This window comes from Orcinus orca, chromosome 5, assembly GCF_937001465.1.
Source record: "Orcinus orca chromosome 5, mOrcOrc1.1, whole genome shotgun sequence".
Lineage (NCBI taxonomy): Eukaryota > Metazoa > Chordata > Mammalia > Artiodactyla > Delphinidae > Orcinus > Orcinus orca.
In genome coordinates, this window is record NC_064563.1 from 18,977,196 (window position 1) to 19,000,410 (window position 23,215).

Below are 23,215 nucleotides of genomic sequence, written 5' to 3' on the forward strand. Positions count from 1 at the left end.
AGTGCACAGCTACGACACATACTTCTTCAATGAAAACATTCTGGCGTTTATTTAACTTAATTAAATCTTCGTTTTTCTCCTACAATACAGGATCATTAGCGAAGAAGCACCTTGGCCACTTCAAGATGACAAGCGCCCACTAGGCTAAATTACTTCACTGAAAGGAAACCTCATATCAGACAAAAATTTTAAAACGTAAGTGAACAAATCCTTTACTGTTATCAAGAGCTTTGTTAATTTCATCAAAATATTACGAAGGAATAACTTCCCTTCTTCAGAGAAAGTAGAATTACAGCACACAGAACAGTGGAAGGTGGTCCATTTTAAGAGAAAAATGGGTCACTGTGTGTAATTACACGGAGGATGAGTAATGAACTCAGCATGTTTTTACTAAGATGATTGTATTTCCGGAGCGAGCATCGCCTTGTCTGGTCCTGTATCAACTAAGTTCTGCCCAAAGAGAGAGCCCTGAGGTTATATGCAGTACTCTACAACCTGAAAATACGAATGCAGCCCAATCCTGAGACCTAACATTTCACTAGGAACAACAGCGCTCACTACCTGGATTAAAATGAAACTTTGCCATTGATATTCTAGCTGTGCAAAAAAAAGATGAGAGAAAGCAATTCATAGGCTCTTATTACACATTAACGGCTGTCTTTTGGTCTCACAGATCCACTCCACCATTACGTGACCAAAGATCCAAAGTGACGGTTCATATAGACTAAAAGGTTTCAAGTCATTTCATTCTCCTTTACCTGGATTTGTGGAACAAGGAAGATTTCCACCTAAGAGAAACTGAAGCCTTATAATATTTTTTTCTAATTGAAGTATAGCTGATTTACAATGTTGTGTTAATTACTGCTATACCGCAAAGTGATTCAGCTGTATATATATGTGTATATATATATATATACACACACACACATATATATACACACATACACCACACACATTCTTCTTTTATGTGTGTGTGTGTATATATATATATATATATATAATGTATATATATGTATATATATATCTTTCTTTCCCCCCCATTACGGTTTATCTTGAAATCCTTCTTAAATGAAGTCTCAAGAATTCAGGGAGCTGTGCTTATGTTACCTGAAGCCTCAAGGTTAACATAATGACCACTTTCACTATAGAAATTCAGAGGTAATCTCAGAAGTAACGTCCATGGGCAGGGCTGGCCACCCTTCCACAAACTGGCTCCACAGAATGTCCCTTATTTCGGTCGATCATCCAGAGGTGCTTTTCCTCTTTCTTTCTCCCCCTTTGCCTGTCCCTTGTCTTTGATGGGCTGGGACAACCTGCTTAGAAATAGTAAATCAGCTGAGAGCCTGGGGCAGGGAATGGAGGGTTGCTGGGCCACATCAAGACACTCTTTCTTTCTGATTTATTTGGTTCTTTTTATTTTTACGTTACCGTATAAAATCAGCATCCGTATGTTACTATTTCCTCCATCTGTGAAATGATTTGAAGTTTTAGTAGGTCTCTATCGGGATGTTAAATCACCTCTATACTAAAGACAAGGAGAGGAGACTGGACAGGTGTTACAAGGTCAAAGGAATACATGTCTCTTTTATCAGCTTGTCCTATTTTTCATCTAACGTGTATTCCTGCCTTTTGGTCTCGATATATAACTGGCCTCACTTGCCGCAGATACCTTAAGATAGCCCCTTTTCCACACATCTCTTGATCCATCACTGTAGAAAAGGCTGCCACACTCTGAGTCACCAGGACCAAATATGATAAATTATGTACCTGGAGGTTACAGTGCCCTGCCATCAACACTACTGCTCAAGAAAAACAGACTTAAGAGCGTATTACCACTAAAATTGTCTCGGATTTACCATTAGCTCATTACCTACGTAGAATGAGCCTTTAATTTGCCTCTGCTGTATCCATCCAGACAGCAGCACGAGCAGCAGTGATGCCCTGCTTCTTCCCCCAGTCAACACGTCTCAAACGGAGACTCTGATCTGCCATTGCTTAAAAACAGCCCAAAATAGCAAGAAGACGTTTGGAGGGAAAGACCCAAGCAAGCCTTGAGTACTCATTTCATTTCAGAAGGCACTCCGGCTCTAGAAGTTAACCTGGGTCAGCTAGCCCCTTCTATCAACCTCAAAGTGAGGAAAGGAGGAGGCATGAGGTGCATGGCAAAGCATATATGCTCAGATTCGTGACCCTCTGAGGAACCAGAGAGCAGAGTTGTGGACCCATGGCATCAGGCTACATTCAGACATATTGCAGTGCGAAAGGACAAAAGTCACGAGATTCTGAGAAAATGTCTTTATACAGGTTTCTAGAAGGAAAGGAAAGAAACGGTGGCTCTCACTAAATCATTTCTGGGAAATTCTTCACTATTACTATACACAGTGGCTTCTATAATTTTTCTATAAAGAGAGAAATTTGGTACTCATTAAATCATTTCTGGAAATTCCTCACTATTTCAGTATTTAGTTGTATATTATATAGCTAATATTTCTCTCTACTTTAAAATGTACTCACATCTGCTTTTTTAAAAATTTTATATTTTAAACTCCAGTGAATCCAACAATTACTGAATACATATCATGATCCCCGCACCACACTGACCGAAGGGCTTGTGTCCCCAGCACCGGGACTCCTGGGAGCGTTCTCTTGAGCTCTGTGAGACTGGCTCTTAGACGAAGCTGCACCTTACTATCAGGGGACAAGACCAATTATTTACTAAATATAGACTCTTTGCCACAGTGGACAGTTAAAAATAGAAAACATGGCCCCTTCACTTACCATCTGATATATGAAACAGGCCACAGAGGACCTACAAACAAACCCATTATGATCAGAGCCAAGTGGGCAGGGGATTGGATTTCCTTTCAAAGGAAGTCCAAGGACGGGCAAAATCAATTGCTAGAAATGTCACTAGTTTTGCCATATGCTTGCAGGAAGAGTACACAGAAGCAACATATTCTTTTGGGGGAAACAGCACACAAAGTTTGCATGTGTGATTTTTTTTTTTTTTTTTTTTTTTGCCATGTGACTGAATCTCATATTCCACATTTCCAAATTCTACTTTCTCACACTTCCTTAATTTTACTGACACAGCCCTTCACTCACTGTGTATAAAGCCCCATGCTTGGCACCAGAAATACAAAGATAAACAAGATACATTCTCTGTCCTCAAGGAACCCACTGTTCTCCACAATGTTTCTTTCCCATGACCCCTGACTAGATGTAAATTTCCTAAGAGCAGGGACTCATGTCTTATATTCCCAGATTGCATTTCATTATTTCACAAATATTTTAAATATCTAATGTTCTAAATGTAATGCTAGGAATACAATGGTAAAAAAAAAAAAAAAAAAATGACATGGTCTCTCTCCTCTGAAGGAGCTTACAGTAGCAGAGGAAACAAAAAACAAACAGCTAGAGAGACAAGTGCTATGACAGAAGAAAGGCACAGAACTAGGAGCACACGTACAAGGGACCTCACACCCAATCCACCCCAACCAAGGCTTGGGAGGGCAAAGCTTCCTAAAGAAAGTGGCATCCAAACTGAGGCCTCAAGGATGAAGAGAAGTTAGCCAACCAAGAAGGTAGCAAAAGAGTCTTCCATACAAATGCAAGTTTGTGCAAAGGTCCAAGGTGAGAGAAATCCTGGAACCCACGAGGTACAAGGGTTCAGAACAGCAGGAACTCATCTCTGGAGGTAGAATTAGTAGGGATCAGACCAAGATGGGACTTCTGGTAGCTCAGGGTTAAAGAGTTAGGACTTTATCCTGAGGGCAAGGACCAACGGATGAAGGGTTAAACAGGATGTTGACATTACAGATAAGATGGGCAGTAGACATTTTCTTAGATGTATCAAATCATCTTTCAAAAGAGTGCTAATCTTCCTTGTGCCATAAATCATCATGTCCAACATCAGTGAAGACTACACAGGATTCTCTAACAAAAGAAGGTTCTGGGTAATACCTAGGGTAGTGTCGTCCAATAAAAATATGATGCAAGCCGCATAGGTAATTTAAAATTTTCCAGTAGCCATATTCTTAAAAAAGTAAAATTAAGTGAAATTAAGATTAATAATGTATTTTATTTAATGGGATATTCCTAAAATATTTCAACATATTCTCCATATTAAAAATATTGAGATATTTTACATTATTTTCTGCGTACTAAGTCTGCAAAATTCATTGTGCATTTTCCATCACATCTCAATGTGGACTGGCCCCATTTCAAGACCTCTACAGCCACATATGGCTAGTGGCTACCATTTGGACAGTACAGATCTGGAATGTACTTTGGGGAGCATTTCTCAGAATGCTTAAGGTCTTTCTATCATTTTTGTTTTCTAATTTATAAAAATAATGCAAATCAGTCTTTAAATGGGGAAAAACCCCACAGAATATCTCAACTTTTAAAGGTACCCATAATCCTATACCAAAAATACCAGTTATAGTTGGACGTGTATGCTTGTAAGACGTAGTCCTATGTCTAAAATATACATAGGGTAGGCTTTCTAAAAAGTAGGGTCTGTGTCAATAGCTCTTAAACCTAGTATGTTAAAGAGCTGTGAATAAAATGAAACAGATTCTCTGTTTTTATAGCTTTATTACCTTTGAGACTATATTTAAATGAGTATTCCTGGAACTTTAGAGTTGTACAGCGACCTTTATCATTTTAGGGAAACGCTGGTCTCCATGATTACCTCAGTCCTCAGACTGTCCTGCTTCTCTAATTTTTCTTTCCTGTCATCTGTCTACTCCATTCTTCCCTTTTCAAAAGGAAGGAAGGGAAGGTGAAAGGGAGGAAGAGACAGGCACCTAAGGAATATACAGCAAAAACTTGGTTTCAAGAACTTGCTGGGCATGGCAAGTTCTTGCCCTTCCCTTTACTTATTTCTCGGCAAATGACTCGAAGGTCGTGACTGCCCTTTCGGTGACTATTTCACATCACCTTCCAGGCCTCACCTGCAGAAGTTACCCAACGATGAATGCCACCACTGCCCCACCTGCAGAGGGGTCCTGCCCCCGGAACACCCTCATAACCCAGCAAATCATCCCCGTGCTGTACTTCGTGGTCTTCGTGGCCGGGATCCTTCTCAACGGCGTGTCCGCGTGGATATTCTTCTACGTGCCCAGCTCCAAGAGTTTCATCGTCTATCTCAAAAACATCGTCGTCAGTGACTTCCTGATGAGCCTGACTTTTCCTTTTAAGATCCTGGGAGACTCGGGCCTCGGGCCCTGGCAGCTGAACGTGTTTGTGTGCCGGGTCTCGGCCGTGCTCTTCTACGTCAACATGTACGTCAGCATCATGTTCTTTGGGCTCATCGGCTTTGACAGATACTATAAAATCGTGAAGCCTCTCTTGACTTCGTTCATCCAGTCCGTGAACTACAGCAAGCTCCTGTCGGCGCTGGTGTGGAGCCTCACGCTGCTGCTTGCCATCCCCAACGTGATCCTGACCAACCGGAGCGTCGGGAAGGCCACACGCATTAAATGCATGGACCTGAAGAACGAACTGGGCCTCAAGTGGCACCGAGCCTCCAACTACATCTTTGTAGCCGTCTTCTGGATTGTGTTTCTCTCCTTAGTCGTGTTCTACACTGCTATCACGAGGAAAATCTTTAAGTCCCACCTGAAGTCCAGAAAGAACTCCATCTCGGTCAAGAAGAAATCTAGCCGCAATATATGCAGCATCATGTGCGTGTTTTTTGTCTGTTTTGTTCCTTACCATGTTGCCAGAATCCCCTACACTCGGAGCCAGACAGAGACCCATTACAGCTGCCAGTCAAAAGAAATCCTGCTCTATGTGAAAGAATTCTCTCTGCTGTTGTCAGCCGCAAACGTATGCCTGGACCCCATTATTTATTTCTTTCTGTGCCATCCATTTAGAGACGTCTTACGTAAGAAACTGCATATCCCATTAAAAGCTCAGCATGACTCAGAAGCTTCCAAAAAAAGGGGAAATGTAACACAAGAAAGCACAGATACTGTGTGAATTCTCACCTCCTTTCGAATAAAGTCTGTGCATGCATATTGTAATCTTCAATTACATAATAAAGGCAAATGAAGAAGAAGCATGTCCACGATAATAAGTGTCATCTCTAGGCACTACTGTTCAACGTAGTACAATAATAAAACTAAAATGTAAGTTTCCATGCTTGTTTTTGTACCATCAAAGAAAAGATAATACATTATTTAATCTTATCCCACCAAAATAGAAGGTTTACGTTTATAATCAATAGTCTGGTCAGTTAATACAGCACGTTAGACAGCAATAAGGAAGACAGGAAGCAATCAAGACAATTCACAGGGGCATCTTCCTCCTTCTAAACACAAGAATTAAGCTGGCATATTACGCAATTCTTTTCAACAGGGTCATTAAAGACCAGCTTAAAAGCAGACACGGTCTGATAAAGGATTAGAGGCCTGTTTGTAGTGAAAAAGTCAAGTCTTCTCCGGTTTGAAGAAGCAGGATAAGCAGACACCCAAAAAATTACTTAAGAAATCCCCCGCGGATTTATTTCATGGCATTTCAAAGGAAAGCAGATATGAACTCTGTACATTGCCGCACAAAAATGTAATCTTTCTCTGATAGCATTTTGAGGATGATGTAAGATACATCTTAAATACGTTTTATGTGAAGATTAGCTAAGCCGCTTAATGAGCCTAGTGTTCTGGTGCTAGAATATGTTTAAGTAAACTCTACAGAGGGAATCTAGATAGTGGCGTAAGTTGCCAGAAACTTCCCCTGTTCCATGGTATGAGAAAAAAATCTAGGATGTCTGAGAAAAGACATATGCACACAAATACCCCCAGCTGGCAACACACTTTATTCCCTAGGAGCAGAGAAAAGCAGTTTTCTTAGAAAGCAACTGGACCTGATAGAAAGAAAATCCAAAATTTGCAATAATGAGTGAGAAATTACACATAAAATGAAAATTTACACATCATGTTTTCTGAAAAACAAATTTCATATGTGCAGATATGGATATGATTGCTGGCTTCTGAGTCATCAAAGCTCAGTTCTTTCTCTGCTATTAACTGGCTGGAAGACATTTAGCCCATCTTTCAAATGCTCTTCTCAAACATTTTTGTAAGTCATGTTTTCATATATATGTGTATATATATATATATATATGTATGTACTTCAAGCCTTACCATATATGTACTAATAAAAAATAATTTTAATAGTGTCAAGTTTTTTCTTAAGTCAAGATACCAAAAAACACTACCAGATTTACTCATAGTCAAGACATGGGTGGTTTCTTTAGTACACTCGATTACAAATGCTAATAGAATACAAAGAAAGAAGGCATAGGAGTACCCAGGAAGGAGTTGCATAGAGTATTTTTGAAATTCTATTTGCCACTGACTTTTCAAAACAAGTATTTCATATGTTCTTAGGACCTTATCAGATTTTAGGCAAAACTGAGAAAACACCTTTTAAACTGAGGAAGAGCTGAGAAGATTTTCACACTCTGTATCCACCTTCCACCCTCATGAAAACTCTCTGCTCCCAACTCTGGGTCAAATATCCTCTCCCAAAAAGAACAAAATCACAAACCTATGATAAACGTGCCTGGCAAAACTAAGCTTGCTATAGCATTTGTTTGGCTAAGTATATTTGCAAAAGAAAGTGGCTGTGTTTATTCACAGTTTCCATTGGTCAGGACAAATTAGTAAATGCTGGTGTTTTATATGTCCCCTACTGGGCCACAGGAGAAACTGAAATTATAAAAGAAGATGAGAAGCGCCAAGTTTTGCCTTTGTAACCACTGTGCCAAAGCAAATCAGAAATATGAAAGGCAATATTTTTCAGGAAACAACATGCAATGCAAATAAGGATATCGTGAAGCAAGAGTTGAATAACAGCTACTGCATATCAGAACTTTTAAGGTAAAAGACCTGTACTTGGAAAACTGTAAGACATTGAAGACAACACACACAAATGGAAAGATGTATGCTGCTCACAAATTGGAAGAATTAACATTGTTAAAATGACCATACTACCCAAGGTAGTCTACCAAGGGTTCAATGCAATCCCTATCAAAATACCAATGGAATTTTTCACAGAACTAGAACAAATAATTCTAAAGTTTGTATGAAAACACAAAAGACTCCAAAAAGCCAAAATAATCTTGAAAAAGAAGAGCAAAGCTGGAGGTATCACACTCCCTGATTTCAAACTATACAGCAAAGTACAGTAATCTGATTACTACAGTAATCAAAACAGGATGGTACTGGCACAAAAACAGACACATAGATCAGTGCAATAGAATAGAGTGCCCATGCTTACACAATCAATTAATCTACAACAAAGGAGGTAAGAATATACAACGGAGAAAAGACAGCCTCTTTAATCAATGGTGTTGAGAAAACTGGGCAGCTATATGCAAAAGAATGAAACTGGACTACTTTCTCACACCATATATAAAAATAAACTCAAATGGATAAAACGCTTAAGACCAGAAAGCATAAAACTCCTAGAAGAAAACACAGGCAGTCAGTACAGTCTTTGACACTGGTTGTAGCAATATCTTTTTGGATGTGTCTCCTTAGGCAAGGGAAACAAAAGGAAAAATAAACAAATGGAACTACAGCAAACTAAACAGCTTTTGTAGAGCAAAGGAAACCAAAAACAAAGCAAAAAGGCCACCTACTGAATGGGAGAAGAGATTTGCAAATGATACATCTGATAAGGTGTTAATGTCCAAAATGTACAAAGAACTCACAGAACTCAACATCAAAAAAGCAAACAACCCTACTGAAAAAATGGGTAGAAGACCTGAACAGACATTTTTCCAAAGACATACAGATGGCCAACAGACACATGAGTAGATGCCCAATATCACGAATCATCAGGAAAATGCAAATCAAAACCATAATAAGATACCACCTCACACTGGTCAGAACAGTTATCACCAAAAAGAAAAGAAATAAAAGGGCTAGAGCGGATGTGGAGAAAAGGGAACCTTTATGCACTATCGGTGGTAATGTAAATTGGTAAGGCCACTATGGAAAACAGTATGGAGGTTCCTCAAAAAATTAAAAATAGAACTATCAGCAATTCTACCTGTGGGAATTTTCCCCTAAAAAATAAAAAAAAAAACTTATTCGAAAAGATATATGCATCCCTATGTTCATTGTAGCATTATTTACAATAGTCACGACATGGAAGCAACCTAAGCGTCCATCAGTAGATGAATGGATAAAGAAGATGTGAGAGAGACACACACACACACACACACACACACACACACACACACACACATACATATATACATACATACATATATACATATACACAGAAAGACAGACAGACATATATGCCGAGAACAAACTGGTGGTTGCCAGAGGGGAGGAGGACAGGGGGATCAGTGAAACAGGTGAGGGAAAGTAAGAGGTAAAACTTTCTTTCATAAAGTACATAAATCATGGGGATGTGATGTACAACATAGAGAATAAAATCAATAATATTGCAATAACTTGGTATGCTGACAGACGCTAACCAGGCTTACCAAGGGGATCACCTTGTACTGCATAAAAGTATTGAATCACTATGTTATACACCTGAAACTAGTAATATTGTAAGTCAATTACCATTCAATTAAAATAAAGAAGAAAAAAGTCAGATCAATACAGACAAATCTTTGGATTTAACTTTGGAAGTCACTTAAGACTTCAGTGAGAGGAATGTCTGTAAGGTATTAGAGTTAGAAGTCAGATCATAAGGAGTTTATTCAAATATTGAAAAGTTAGGTAAATTAAATAAAAAGGAACTTTAAGGTCCAGGGCTACAACAAAAGATAAAATAGTAGGGCAACAGCGAGAGTGGATTAATCCAGAAACATCTCTGAGGTCATCAGTACTATTTTTTTTTTCATTATTTTGTGTAATAATGTGTTCTTGTCTGTAGCTAATTTATAAATAAGGTTTGTAATATATATCTGCTACAGCTAAAGTAATACAACATTTAATCACTTTATACAAGCAGTGCTATAAAATAATTAACATTTTGAAAAGTGGTATATGGGAAAGTAAAGCTACATTTTGTTAAAGTGGTTCTTTTGGGGGGATGTCCTGTCATAAAGTGGTAATCCACATGCCACTGGAATCTTGCAGAGAATCGGTGACCAAAAGGAAGTAGCAGCTTCTACTGTTGAAGACCACACAGTTATCAGGTCACTCCTACCCCAACACGCAAACCCTCACAGCGCTGTTTACCCAAAAGGAAACCCTGTGTCATTTTGGGCAGATGACCTGTTATGTTTATAATTTGTATGATATTATCTTTTGATGTCACGTTCTGTACTAATAAAGTCTTTTTTTTTTCTTATTCTCCATTGTCAAAGCACATAGGTAGTAGCAATAGGGTTTAAGGACAGAATAGAGAAATAATAGCACATACTTTACTAACATCATCAAACAGAAACAAAGCTTAGTTTAAGGGTGCTTTCTAGAGTCTCTAGATTAATCGTTTAGGTGGTGCCAATGTATCAAGAGTTTCTCATTTGTAAGTGACAAAAGAAAAAAGAGAAGAAAAGAAAAGAAACCTAAAATTCGGCTTGTGCGATAAAAGAGATTTATTGGCTAATAGACCTGAATGTCCAAAGTTGTGGGTATGGCTTCCATTAATGGGCTGATGCAGGGCTGCAGCTGATGTAACCAGGGCTGGGTTTGTACTATTTCTCCAGTCACCTTCCATGGTGTTAGTTTTAACTCATAAAAGGAAGCTGTCAGCTCTCCTTTTGTGGTAGCAAAATAGAAAGGGATAAAATATACAGCAGTCTATGCTATACCAAATGATGAGGTAGCACTAAAAACACACTACACTAATAAACTAAACTTGCCTTTCTACCTGCCAAACCAGATTCCTCTCCTCAGACTGCCCTTCCCAGGACTGAGACCACAGTCTGCTCCCTGCCAGCCCGATGTCTCAGCGATTTCACCTCTGCAGTCGTTCCCAACTACCCATCTCTTCCCGGCCAATTTCAGATCCTCCTTGCCTCTCACCTAAAAAGACTGCAAGCGCCTCCAAACTGACTTCTTGTCTTCCGCTTTCTCCCCCAACCCAACACATCCCAAAGCCCGCAGGTTCACCTGGTACTGCTGAGCTCACCGCTCCTCTCTTCACATAACCTTCCTGAGCTCTCCACCGCATGCTAACTAAAGCATCCAAGACGGACCAGGTGGCACTAAGATGTAGTCTCAGCCTCTTCCTCACACAGGTCCTGCACACATACTCCACGCACCCAGACTGAGTGAGGGTCCCCAAACACCCTCCCTACAGCCCAATCATGTGCATCTTCCCCAAAACCTGCCGCCACTCCCTCACTTCTCAGAAGCAGCTCTTTGCCCACCTTGGTCAGAGGACTGCACTTCCTGGATCCCCACAGGCTCTAACAGCCCAGAGTCTATCTGCATCATCGCAGGTCCTGCGTCCTCCTTATCACCCTTTCTACACTGTGACCTTCTAAAAGCAACAAACACCTTCTCTAGGATGGGAGTTAAGGAGGCAGCCTGCAGTCAAGAAATAATTATGGTTAGAATTTCTTTTAACCACTTGATCAAAAAACAAAGACTCACATGGCAAGGGCAAGGGAGAATTGCTCCAAAACTCTTCTCCTGGAAAGTAACAACAGAGTTCATAAAATGCGTCCTGCGCTTTGAAAACATGTTACTCAAATTTCATAAGAAATAGACCATAGCACTCAAGTGGGGGTGGGGGGGGAAGAACTTCAGTGACTAAAAAGAAACAAGATATCCTTTAAGAGTTCCTTTTAAGGGACTTCCCCACTATTAATTATTTTATAACCATGGATCAAATAGCACAGTCACACCTCACAACTGAAAGGTGAGATGGATGTATGTTGACTGATAACACTGTACAGTCAATAAAAAGGCGGAAAACCGAACGGACCGGCCAAGGGAACGACAGGATAGACTCGGCCAGCCCTACAACCAAGTTCACATTCCGAGAATGTACAAAACACATCGACCTTCAACATATTTCCAAATTTTTACACGATGTTTCATTAAAAAGGGAAAACTAGGGCTTCCCTGGTGGCGCAGTGGTTGAGAGTCCGCCTGCCGATGCAGGGGACACGGGTTCGTGCCCCGGTCCGGGAGGATCCCACATGCCGCGGAGCGGCTGGGCCCGTGAGCCGTGGCCGCCGAGCCTGCGCGTCCGGAGCCTGTGCTCCGCAACGGGAGAGGCCACAACAGTGAGAGGCCCGCGTACCAGAAAAAAAAAAAAAAGGGGGAAACTGAAGCAGAATTCAAATAATGCAGAAACCTCCACCTCTCGAAAGCTCTGCATCTACAGCTCACTTTAAAACTACTCTAATCATGTCCATCACTGTCAGATTTGAAGCTACCAATCTCAGAGTCAGGAAAGAATGTCTTTGGACTAACTCAGGTGGGAAAGGGGATTATGTGCCTTGAAAAACTTTCAAAACAGGAACCTAAAGCACAATGGCTCCAGAGAGAAGGCTGACTCGAAGCCACAGAAGCTGCTGGAGAAATGTTCTGATCAGCATTCATTAACCAGAGAACAGCTCCCTGCCCAAAGATCATAAAAAAACACTTCAGGATGCAAACTGTTTGGAGCTGTGAACATCCCAAGTTGCAAACTCCATAAGAAAAGTGGGCACAGTGCTGACTGTTCCACTGCCCAGTGGCACTCAAGTTCAAGTTCAAACAGCTGTAAACACTAAATATACGTTGGGGTGGGGGAGGGGGTGGTGGGGATGAACTGACCTGGTGTCCTCCTTTATAACCCCAGTTTCCAACCAACACTTTCATTTGAAGAAGCATAATTAAGTACTGGGACACTGGGGTCTAACAGTGCAGCTTTGGGCAAGGCCTCTATTTCCCCCATGCCTTAGTTTCCCCATCTGTAAAGAGAGGAATCTCCTCCATTTCATGGATTTCTTTAAAGAAAATACATTCTCAGACCTGTGTTCCTGGCCGTGGCAGCGGCTACCTACCCCAACATTCATTTTCTCCTTCCTCATTAGTTCCGAAGGCGACCATGGTACGTTTTAAAAGCAAATTTTAGGAATGTTACACATTTGGGACTTCCCTGGCGGTCCAGTGGTTAAGACTCCGCGCTTCCACTGCAGGGGACACGGGTTCGATCCCTGGTCGGACAATTAAGATCCCGTGTGCCGCTAGGCACAGCCAAAGAAAAAAAAGAATGCTACACATTAAAACTGATACTTCTATTGAAATACCGTTGTTTGGTATTTGTGTTCAATAAGAACAAAAGCATGATTTGTGTGGATAAGGGACTGAGGACAGAAAGATTCATGGGGCAATTCAGCTTCAATTTTTAAATATACAAAATATCCATTAAAGTAAATAGTATGTCATTTCTTAAATAAGTATTGCCAGGACCAAGGTAAGGGAAACACAACTTCCCCTCACTTCCGACTTGGGTTTCTGAAATACTGGGTTAGTGACGTTGCGCAATTTCCTAGAACGCTAAGGAAATATCCACTGAAAAACATCTGTCCTTAATGAAACAGAAAGAAGTGACCTATGGAAATTCAAATGGAACTCACGTTAAAGACAAAAACAACAACAGGGACGGTAGCCAAGCCTGTTTCTACTGTGAATAAACTTCTGCAAAATGCCAAGGTGCCTCAAGCTCATTCTCAAAAGGAGGAACATGGTTTAGTTTCACTATTAAAAGATTGGTTTCTCACTATTCCAAAAAGGAAATGGAACATCAAGAACTAGGAGACTTTAGCTCTTTTATATTTGGCAATCCAGACACAAAAAGCTGCCTATAGTAGATTTTTAAGAACAGTTGAATGTATTTGATTCTATCTATACCCCAAAGTGAAGGGGGAAGTACACATATAAATATGCCTATCTAAAAAAGAAGAAAGAAACTTTACCAAAAACCTTTGATTCCAGTGTCCCTTCATATCATTTTAAAACCAGTCACCACTCAGCTGGCAGCTAAACTGCACCTCACCAAATTCTTCCCATCTCACCCTCTCCATCCCCCTGTGAGTGTAAACTCTGGTCGTAACTGCTCGCTTCACTTGACTGTCTGCAAGCATGTCTTTTCTGAAGTGGACAGAAGTGAGTTCTATCCAATATGACGCACACAAATCTTAAAAGACAGAGCGTTTCCCAGCACTATTACGATGAAAGTTAACATTGGTTCCTAACGAAAACCAAATACAAAGTTTGAGAAAGATTTGGGTTTCTTCCTCCAATTTTTGAGTGAATATATGTAAAGTTATTCTCTTGCAAAATACAGTAATAACTACCTGAATTCGAAAGAACATCGGAGTATCAGAAACAAATGGACACTGTCATCATAAGCATCTTGACACATTATTGTTTTCAAAAGTTCCCTAGATCCTCCTTAAATTCCCTCCAGCTTGACAGTCCTCATTTAGTCTTTTGAGAGATTTTTCCTTAGCAAAGTGAATACCAAAAGGGAGGCATTTTAGATTCTAGAGAGGTTTCTTCTGACTTTTTTCTTTATTATTTGGAAAACTAAGAATTACTGACAGAAAAAGAGATGAAACCAAAGTACCCTCCAAGACAATGAAGCAATAGAAAAACCCAGACCCTAAGTGATCAGGCAATGGCTTTGCACTTAACAAACCGCCTTTGGACCGGCACACTCACTCCCCCACAGGAAGAATGAACATTTACCCGAACAATTTAAATGTACACTGGAGCTTCCCTTTTCATAGAATCTATTAATTACTAAACACCTGTCTCAATTCATTATGCCGTTGGGGCCAAATTGACAAATGTGCACCCCAGGTTTACTCTCATAACTGAGAAAAACAGATCCAGTATCTTTCTGAATAAAAAGATTACAAACTATAAAACAGTATGCACAACATAATAACATTTTTAAGTGGGTAAACACATAGAAAAATTTTAAAACGTATGTACCTAAAACGTTAACAATGATTATCTCTCTACATAATGATTTTCCTCTTCTCTTTCCAGATTTAACAACATAAACTTGACCATATCGTTTTTGTTTGTTAATAGACGTCTCAGCAGGATCCAAACTGCAACCATTTTTTAAATTATAACTCTGAAAGACTGATGAGTATCAGTATGTATACTGAAGAAATTTTGCTTAAACACCTAATATCTTTAACTCACAACACCATTCAAGGCACAAAAAATTGACATTCTTTAAAATCATTATGACGAAATACACATCTTGGGTGTTTTCAAAACAAAAAATCACACCTAGGTATTACAACAGACGAATAAAAATCTTCCCTCTAAAAGAAGAGACGAATCTGAATTGTTTAAGAAAGCTTACACCAAATTGAAAAGGACTTGAAGAGGCTTCCATACAGTTAAGCTATGTGCAAACCACAGTTTCATCTACGTCAATATGCAGCATTTTAAAACCACATAAAAAGGAAAGGAAATTGTTAGTGCAGCCGGCAGTCCTGCAATGAGGCTGCTACTGCTGTAGCTAGCCAAACAGCTCACGCTTCTCTGCAGACTGGGAGCAAGGCACGCTGAGGCTCAGAGAATATACCCCCAGGTATGTCTTTTTAAATACTTAATATATCCAAATGTCTTTCCATGGAAGGGAAATCTATGATTTTCAGCGCTTAAACCATGTAAGTTGAAAATGCCAGCATGTAATAAGGTTGCTGTGCAAGAAGGCACCAATTATTAAACTCCAAGTAGATCCTCACTGTGCGCTACGCTGTAATTTTCTTCTACCTGATGACCTCATCCATCCCTTTCAGAAAGACAGCTTAATTCAGACAAGACTGAATACTGCTTACTTATAGGTAAGCTTAACTATTCAGTAACTCGATTTTATAACTGGATGGAGAAAGGCCATTGTTGTAGGTCTTCACGACAGGGCACAACAGGTCTCTACGAACATTACGATAGGTAATTTCAAGAAAATTCCATTGTGACTTCCGTAAAAAAAATATCTAATGAGTTTCTAAGCAATGGGCACTCTCAAACAAAGGAGACACTTGAAATCTTTTCTTGATTTTGCTGGAATACATCTGGGTACCTCAGATGTCCACAGGCTAATAACTGGTTGAAAAAATACTCATCAAGCACTTAGTTTTCAAATTCATGGTAGAAAACACAGAATGTTATTATAGTACAATTTAACCTCTACTTGATAAGACCAAAATTTTTAAATAAAGAGATCTGTGTTTCATTGAAATCCAGACTGAGGTTCAAGAAAAGCAACGGCGAGGCAGTGCCTGACTCTCAAGCATTATCGAATGAACAGTTACGCTGTAATTATTTTTAAATAAATTACCCATGAGTGGTATAGATGGTCAGTTCCAGTTACATAGTATATTCATTGATCAAAACAAATTATTTTCTAATCCTTCTCTTTACCACATATTCATCTATAAAATGAGACTTTATAATTGTATGAGCAAAAGGGGCACTCCGAGAAACACATAATATGTTAGTTCTCTTATAATGTAACATTTGCAATACAACAGCATAGGCCAAAATCCTAGCACTTGGTAAAGGAACAGTGAGCAAAGGTGGGAGATGAGGGTCCATCTACACCAACACTAGCTTCTGACCCAGAGAACAAAAAGGACGTTTAGAACGCCCAGGTACTAAATAAATGGTTACTATTAAAAGTCAAGTCATAAGGAATTCAGTAAAGCCTAGAGTAGACTTCAGACCTGAAGAGCTTCCTTCAGGCATTTAGGATAGGCAGGATTGGAGCTGGGAAGAATAAAGGCAGAGAGTCTAGGGAATGATCAACAAGGTCGGATCCTAGCCTGCTCTAACGAGCCGGGAAACCTTGACCAACACCCAAGTGCTAGACCTCAGTCTCCTCAAATCTGGGGATTGGACCAGATGCTATTAATAAAGGTTCCCTCCATCCTTAGAATCCTATGATCCCCAAATTGTATCACAACGAAAAGTACAAAGGAAGGAAGGAAGGAAGAGCTCCCAGAACAGTAGAGATCCCACCAACCTAAAGTAGAGAGTTGGGAGGAAGAGAGTGCGGATGATACGGAGGGACTAGGTCACAGGAATTTTGAAAGTAAAGGAGGTTTAGGATTAAAAGATAGAAGCTAGGTTTGGTTTTTAAATATATGTACTGTAAAATGAAACATCAAAACACATGGAGCCTAAACATCTTCTAGTAGTATTTAGGAAAAAGAATGAATACTTTATTTCTGCTCTTTTACATGAAAATTGCTTAGACTATAGTTCCTCCCAATAGTAAGCACTTAGTAAAGGTTTGCTACTATAATAATAATAACGAGAAAGACAAATATCATATGATATTGCTTCTATGTGGAATCTAAAAAAAAAAAAGGTACCATTGAAACCTATTTACAAAACAGAAATAGAGTCACAGATGTAGAAAACAAACTTACGGTTACCAAGGGGGAAGGGGAGAGAGAGATTTGGAGATTGGGATTGACATATATACACACTACTGTATATAAAATAGATAACTAATAAGAACCTACTCTATAGCACAGGGCACTCTACTCAGTACTCTGTAATGACCTATATGGGAATAGAATTTTTAAATTGTTACTCCAAATAATAATAATAATCAACATCATTATTACTGTTGTTATTATTGAGATAAAGTTTCGAAGTGATTTTGAACATGGCTTCTGAGATCAGACTGTCTGGGTGGGACTCCTGGCTCTATAACTTACCAGCTATATAACCCTGAGTGTCAGCCTTGTGGTGCCTCAGTTTTCTCATCTGTAAGACAGGGATAATAACATCTACGTGACAGAAATAATGAAAGGTTAAATAAGTACGTGTAAAGTACTTGGCATGGGCCAGACACAAAGTAAGTGCTTGATTACTTTCATTGAGTTTAGTACAGAATGACATTATTCATGGACCCTCAAGTCCTATCTCAGGTACGGAAAGGCGAAGGACGTATACCCTTTAAATGTCACTTTAACTTAGAAAGTTTTATGTACATCTGCCTTATCCATCCACTTGCATACCGTTTCACCCCAAGAGGTACATAATGGATCATTAAATAATTAGGAGAATTAAGATTCAGAAAGGCTTCTGAAGTTCTTGTTTGTTTTTTAAAAGGACGTTTCAGAGAATGGGCTTGTTTGGCCTTCATAGCCACTATACTTACTATTTGCTATTTTTACAAGCCACATATCAATTTTTTCTTGCCAGAACACAAAAGCGATCTTCTGATTATTAAAACAAAGGAAGAAAGGTGTTTAAGATGCATGAGGAGGGTGTTTATCAGGAAGTAGCACCAGGAAGAATACCTGCGGCCCAAAGAGCATGAGTTTGACTAGACCAGGTCAAAGGGAATAAATGATACCCAGTTTGTTTTAACTTGTGCTATAAATTACCCAATGTTCCAGATTTGAAGGGAACGTGACAAGATTTTGTCACCATCAGTGATGATCACAGCGGTTCTAAGGGCAGGTCTTAAACTTCTAGCCCTGAGTGCTGCAAAACCCACAATGAAAGAAGAAGAAGAAGAAAAAAAAAAAAACCTCAAGTGTTAAAGTTAGATGTCTTCAAACATCTATATATACAACTGAGCTTCTCTTTGAGAACGGTGTAACCAATGATCATACATCCTTGCCCTAGAAGCCTTTAAAATACGTTCTTAGTCAAACTTCTCACCAACACTGACATGGAAACATCTATACACTCACTGTTCAAGAGAAATATAAAGCAAACCACAAAGGTACTTTAAAATTATCTCACAGCTACACTTAAAAAAGCAAAAAGAAACAGGCTAATTTTAATAATATATTTAACCTAATATATCAAAAATATCATTTCAAGATGTGCTCAATATAAAAATTAAAGACATATTTTACTAATTGTTGTACTATCTGCATAAAATAGTACAATTTTACTACTTGCACTATTCTTTATAATATTTTACACTAAATCTTTAAAACCCAGTGGGTACTTTGCACTTACAGCACACATCAATTTGTACTGGTCACGTTTCAAGGGCTTAACGGTCACAGGTGGCTGCAGCCTACCAAACTGGATAGCACAGATCTGCACCATCACGAATCTAGCGCAATAAGGCAAGACCAGAGTCTAATCCTACAACTTTTTCTGCCAAAAAAGGAAAAACGAAATGAAATTCTCATTGTGAAAATGTTCTAGTGGGTTACACAATAAAAGGCCTACATTTTAGATAGAATCTTTCAGATTTTAGTACAATTTTCTGTCCTTCCTCACCTCCCCCAGGTTCCAGCCTAGGTTCCGCTAGCATGAAGAGCTGTCAATCTATGAGAACAGAAAGCCAGAAAGCCTCATTGAGAGGCTCTTCAGGCTCAGCCACAACCAAACCCTTTTGTTTCCTCTCTCTATTTCTCAGAATTTCAGTTCACTTATCTCCTCTGCAAACTAACTTCCAACCCAACTGGTAACAAAAGAGCTCTCAGAATGCAAAAGTGTGAAGTCAAAAATATCCTTTCTAGAAGCAACCTACGCGGGATTTCCCAAAATCATAAAATCTGACCATGGAAAACCCAGGCTTCCTCATAATCTAAGATGGTCCCACCAGTCCACACAATCTAGTAAGTTCACCAATACAATTCTAAGAGGCAGAGAGACTGTGACCGTGGTTTTGTGAATGCAATTGTGCTATGAAGAAAATAATATCCAATTTGAATTATTAACCTCCTTTCTCTCCCCTTTGTTTTCTATTTTAACAGATACTTTGGATTTTTTTTTTGGGGGGTGGGGACAGCGTCATCTTGAGGGAAAGTAAGGATGACCAACAGTTCTACCTTCTGCCCAGTTTACAGAGACCTGGAGCCGTTCACATATTTTTTTTATTTAGTTTTCCTTGTTGGAATTATTGGAAGTTGTTTTGCAGCCTGGGCTTTCATACAGAAAAACACAAATCACAGGTGTGTAAGCATATACTTAATTAATTTGCTTACAGCCGACTTCCTGCTTACTCTGGCACTACCAGTAAAAATCACTGTCGACTTGGGCGTGGCCCCCTGGAAGCTGAGGATATTCCACTGCCAAGTAACAGCCTGCCTCATCTACATTAATATGTACTTATCAATTATCTTCCTAGCATTTGTTAGCATTGATCGCTGTCTTCAGTTGACATACAGCTGCAAGATTTATCGAATACAAGAACCTGGATTTGCCAAAATGATATCGACTGTTGTATGGTTGATGGTCCTTCTTATAATGCTGCCGAACATGGTAATTCCCATCAAAGATGTGAAGGAAAAGCCCAACGTGGGTTGCGTGGAATTCAAACAGGAGTTTGGAAGAAACTGGCATTTGATGACAAATTTCATATGCATCGCAATATTCTTCAATTTCTCAGCCATCATCTTAATATCTAACTGCCTTGTCATTCGACAACTCTACAGAAACAAAGACCATGAAAACTATCCAAATGTGAAAAGAGCTCTCATCAATATACTCTTGGTGACTACAGGCTACATCATATGCTTTGTTCCTTATCACATTGTCCGAATCCCATACACCCTCAGCCAGACAGAGGTCATATCTGACTGCTCCACCAGGATTTCACTTTTCAAAGCCAAGGAGGCCACGCTGCTGCTGGCTGTGTCCAACCTGTGTTTTGATCCGATCCTGTACTATCACCTCTCAAAAGCTTTCCGCTTAAAGGTCACGGAGACGTTTGCTTCACGTAAGGAGACCAAGGCTCAGAAAGAAAAAGCAAGTGGTGAAAACAATGCATAAAATATGGGATTTTCTCACGCTATCTCTTCCTGCCTTACTGGACAATTGAGTGTACAAAACTGCTGGGAAGGAGGGGAAAAAAGAGCCTCCATGAGTAAAAACACAGGCAGCTAGCGAATGTGGCTTGGTTCACTGAGAAACCCTGTTTCTAAACGCAAGCCAAGCAGTACTCTCGTGGTTGTCGATGCTCCTTAACCCAAACGTTTGTACAAAAAACTAAAACCTCTTGTTGCGCCGACATAAACCCTGCAGTATCCTTGAAATCTAAATGAGCTCTATGACACAGACTGAAGTATTCATGAGGTATTCATTTAAAGGCCTGGAACTGACTTCCTGATAGAAATATGCAAAATAACCTCCATGTCAGTTTCCGGGACGCCCTTCAGCAATACGATTTAAAGTCCTTTAGATCGCTTTAAAAAAAAAAAAAAAAAGCCAGCTGATTTGTTACATGAAACCACCTGGGCTGTGCCTGATTTTGTTTTAATCCATCCCTTCGAAAATGGTAACCTTTTAGCTCACTACTCCAATTTTTAATAGCTAATTGTTTCCTACCACAATAGCTTGAAATTCTCTTAAGCTTTTTTTTTAAGCTTAATTTAAAAAGGCTTGGAAATACATGGATAGTTTTTAATGTACTATATATCCTTATATTCTACCTGTAGGCTATAAATAAAGATTTCCTACTGTCAGTAATGACAAATCCAGTGAGTTCTTAGTATTATTTTGTAGCAATATGAAATAGACCCCATAACATTTTCAAGGGGGGTTGTTAAATTATACTAACTGCTAAAACTACTGTTTTGGAACTCACATCAAAGGTATGGAAAAATAGCACCAGTCACATGGTCTTAAGACAGACAGGCCGACGCCACATAGCAAGGCCTTGTCAGAAATGCAGCACGTGCTGGGCTGATGGGTGCCAGCCAGGTCCTGAAGATGAGTCTGACCCCATGTAGGGACGGCAGTTTAAAGAATGGGTGACTCTTCTCTCAGGGTCACAACCCGTTGATCAAATTCTCTCAAATGCCAGTAATGCAGAATGGATTCAATAGTTGGTAATAAATAAAATACTTATTTAGGGAAAAGAAGGCTGAAAAGTTTAGACAAGCATACCTAAGGCTTTGTATCTGTTTTTTGTTTCAGTTACAAAAGCCGACATTAAAACAATTGGTAATGCATTTGCATTAGCTGCAATGATTAAGAAATGGTATTCCTCAAACGAAAACAAACACAGAGAACAGAGTGGTGGTTACTAGAGGGGAAGGACTGGGGAGGAGGATGAAATGGGTAAAGGGGATCAACTGTATGGTGACAGAGGGAAACTAAATTTTGGGGGGTGAGCACTCTGTAAGGCAGGGATCCCCAACCCCAGGCCGAGGACTGTTACTGGTCCGCAGCCTGTCGGGAACCGCACAGCAGGAGGTGAGGGGCGGGGCCGGCGAGCGAAGCTTCATCCGCCGCTCCCCAGCGCTCGCGTTACCGCCTGAGCAATTCCCCCACCCCATCCGTGGCAAAACTGTCTTCCATGAAACCGGTCCCCGGTGCCAGAAAGGTTGGGGACCGCGGCTGTAGTGGATATAGAAGTAGACATATAACGTTGTACACGTGAAACATACAATGTTATCAATCCACATTACCTCAATAAAAATAAATGATCTCAAAGGATGGGGAAAGAAAAAAAAAAAGAAAAAAAGAAATGGTGTTCCTGGAAGCTAACAAAACAAGTTTGATTCCAGACTCATTTTTTTAGCTGTGCACTGAGAACTATTTTCTGAAGCTTGAACCCTAAAGACGACTCCTATCCACAATTTTACAATACATTCTCTGAGTTTGAAGAGAACAGTAAAGGAGAAAATGCACTAAAAAGTGCCTCTTACACCTATAACAGGGTAGATACTGGACAAACTCCAGCTAGCTAGTGCTAATGATAGGAACCCCAGTCGGCATCACATATCTAACACGGACAGGGTCTAAGTGAGTCACCTGTGGTACAGGCTGGGAGAATGCCTAGACACTAGAACCTGTGCTTGTTGGCAATCTAAGAACATGTTTTTACTGAAGAGCAGATCAAGACATTCATATACGACCATATATGAAACTAGTTTACTTTCCTGAATCTTTTGGTCAAGTCCCCTTTTAGTCTTCTCTCCTTGGCCTTCACTCACTAGAGCCACATTTGAGAGACAAAGGAGAGGAAAAAAAAAACTTTGTTTTTTTAATCATATTCTTATATTCTCCTCACATGCATGATTGGCTAGTCGAGTTTTCCCTTTTATTAAGGAAGAGAACCAGACTCACTACAGCATTCCTAACGTCACTGTTCTATTAATATATACTTTTATTTCCCCGTTTTTGATGGCTTATTCTAAATTTCCCTCCCAGCAAAGGAGCTTCTGGACAATTGGTGAGAGAAGGCTGTTAAAAAATTGCACGCTACAACATCAATTTTCTAGCAGTTCTTTTATGACTGCACATTACAGTTGAATTATGTCATAACTCACCGTGAGGCT

At 39.7% G+C, this 23,215-nt stretch overlaps 3 protein-coding genes across 4 annotated transcripts in view; 2 read left to right on the top strand and 1 right to left on the bottom strand.

Annotated features, from left to right (window-relative positions):
* The window catches only part of MED12L (mediator complex subunit 12L), a 329,841-nt gene that overhangs the window by 202,994 nt on the left and 103,632 nt on the right, over positions 1-23,215 (bottom strand). The gene's annotated exons all lie outside the window — the stretch shown is intronic.
* P2RY14 (purinergic receptor P2Y14) lies at positions 91-7,168 on the top strand. The gene is made up of 2 exons (XM_033402728.2): positions 91-195; positions 4,952-7,168. The coding sequence occupies exon 2, from the start codon at positions 4,978-4,980 to the stop codon at positions 5,986-5,988; it is 1,011 nt and encodes a 336-aa protein (XP_033258619.1). The 5' UTR covers positions 91-195; positions 4,952-4,977; the 3' UTR covers positions 5,989-7,168.
* GPR171 (G protein-coupled receptor 171) lies at positions 15,459-21,405 on the top strand. The gene is made up of 2 exons (XM_012536159.3): positions 15,459-15,537; positions 19,685-21,405. Exon 2 carries the CDS (start codon positions 19,743-19,745, stop codon positions 20,700-20,702), a length of 960 nt encoding a protein of 319 aa, XP_012391613.1. The 5' UTR covers positions 15,459-15,537; positions 19,685-19,742; the 3' UTR covers positions 20,703-21,405.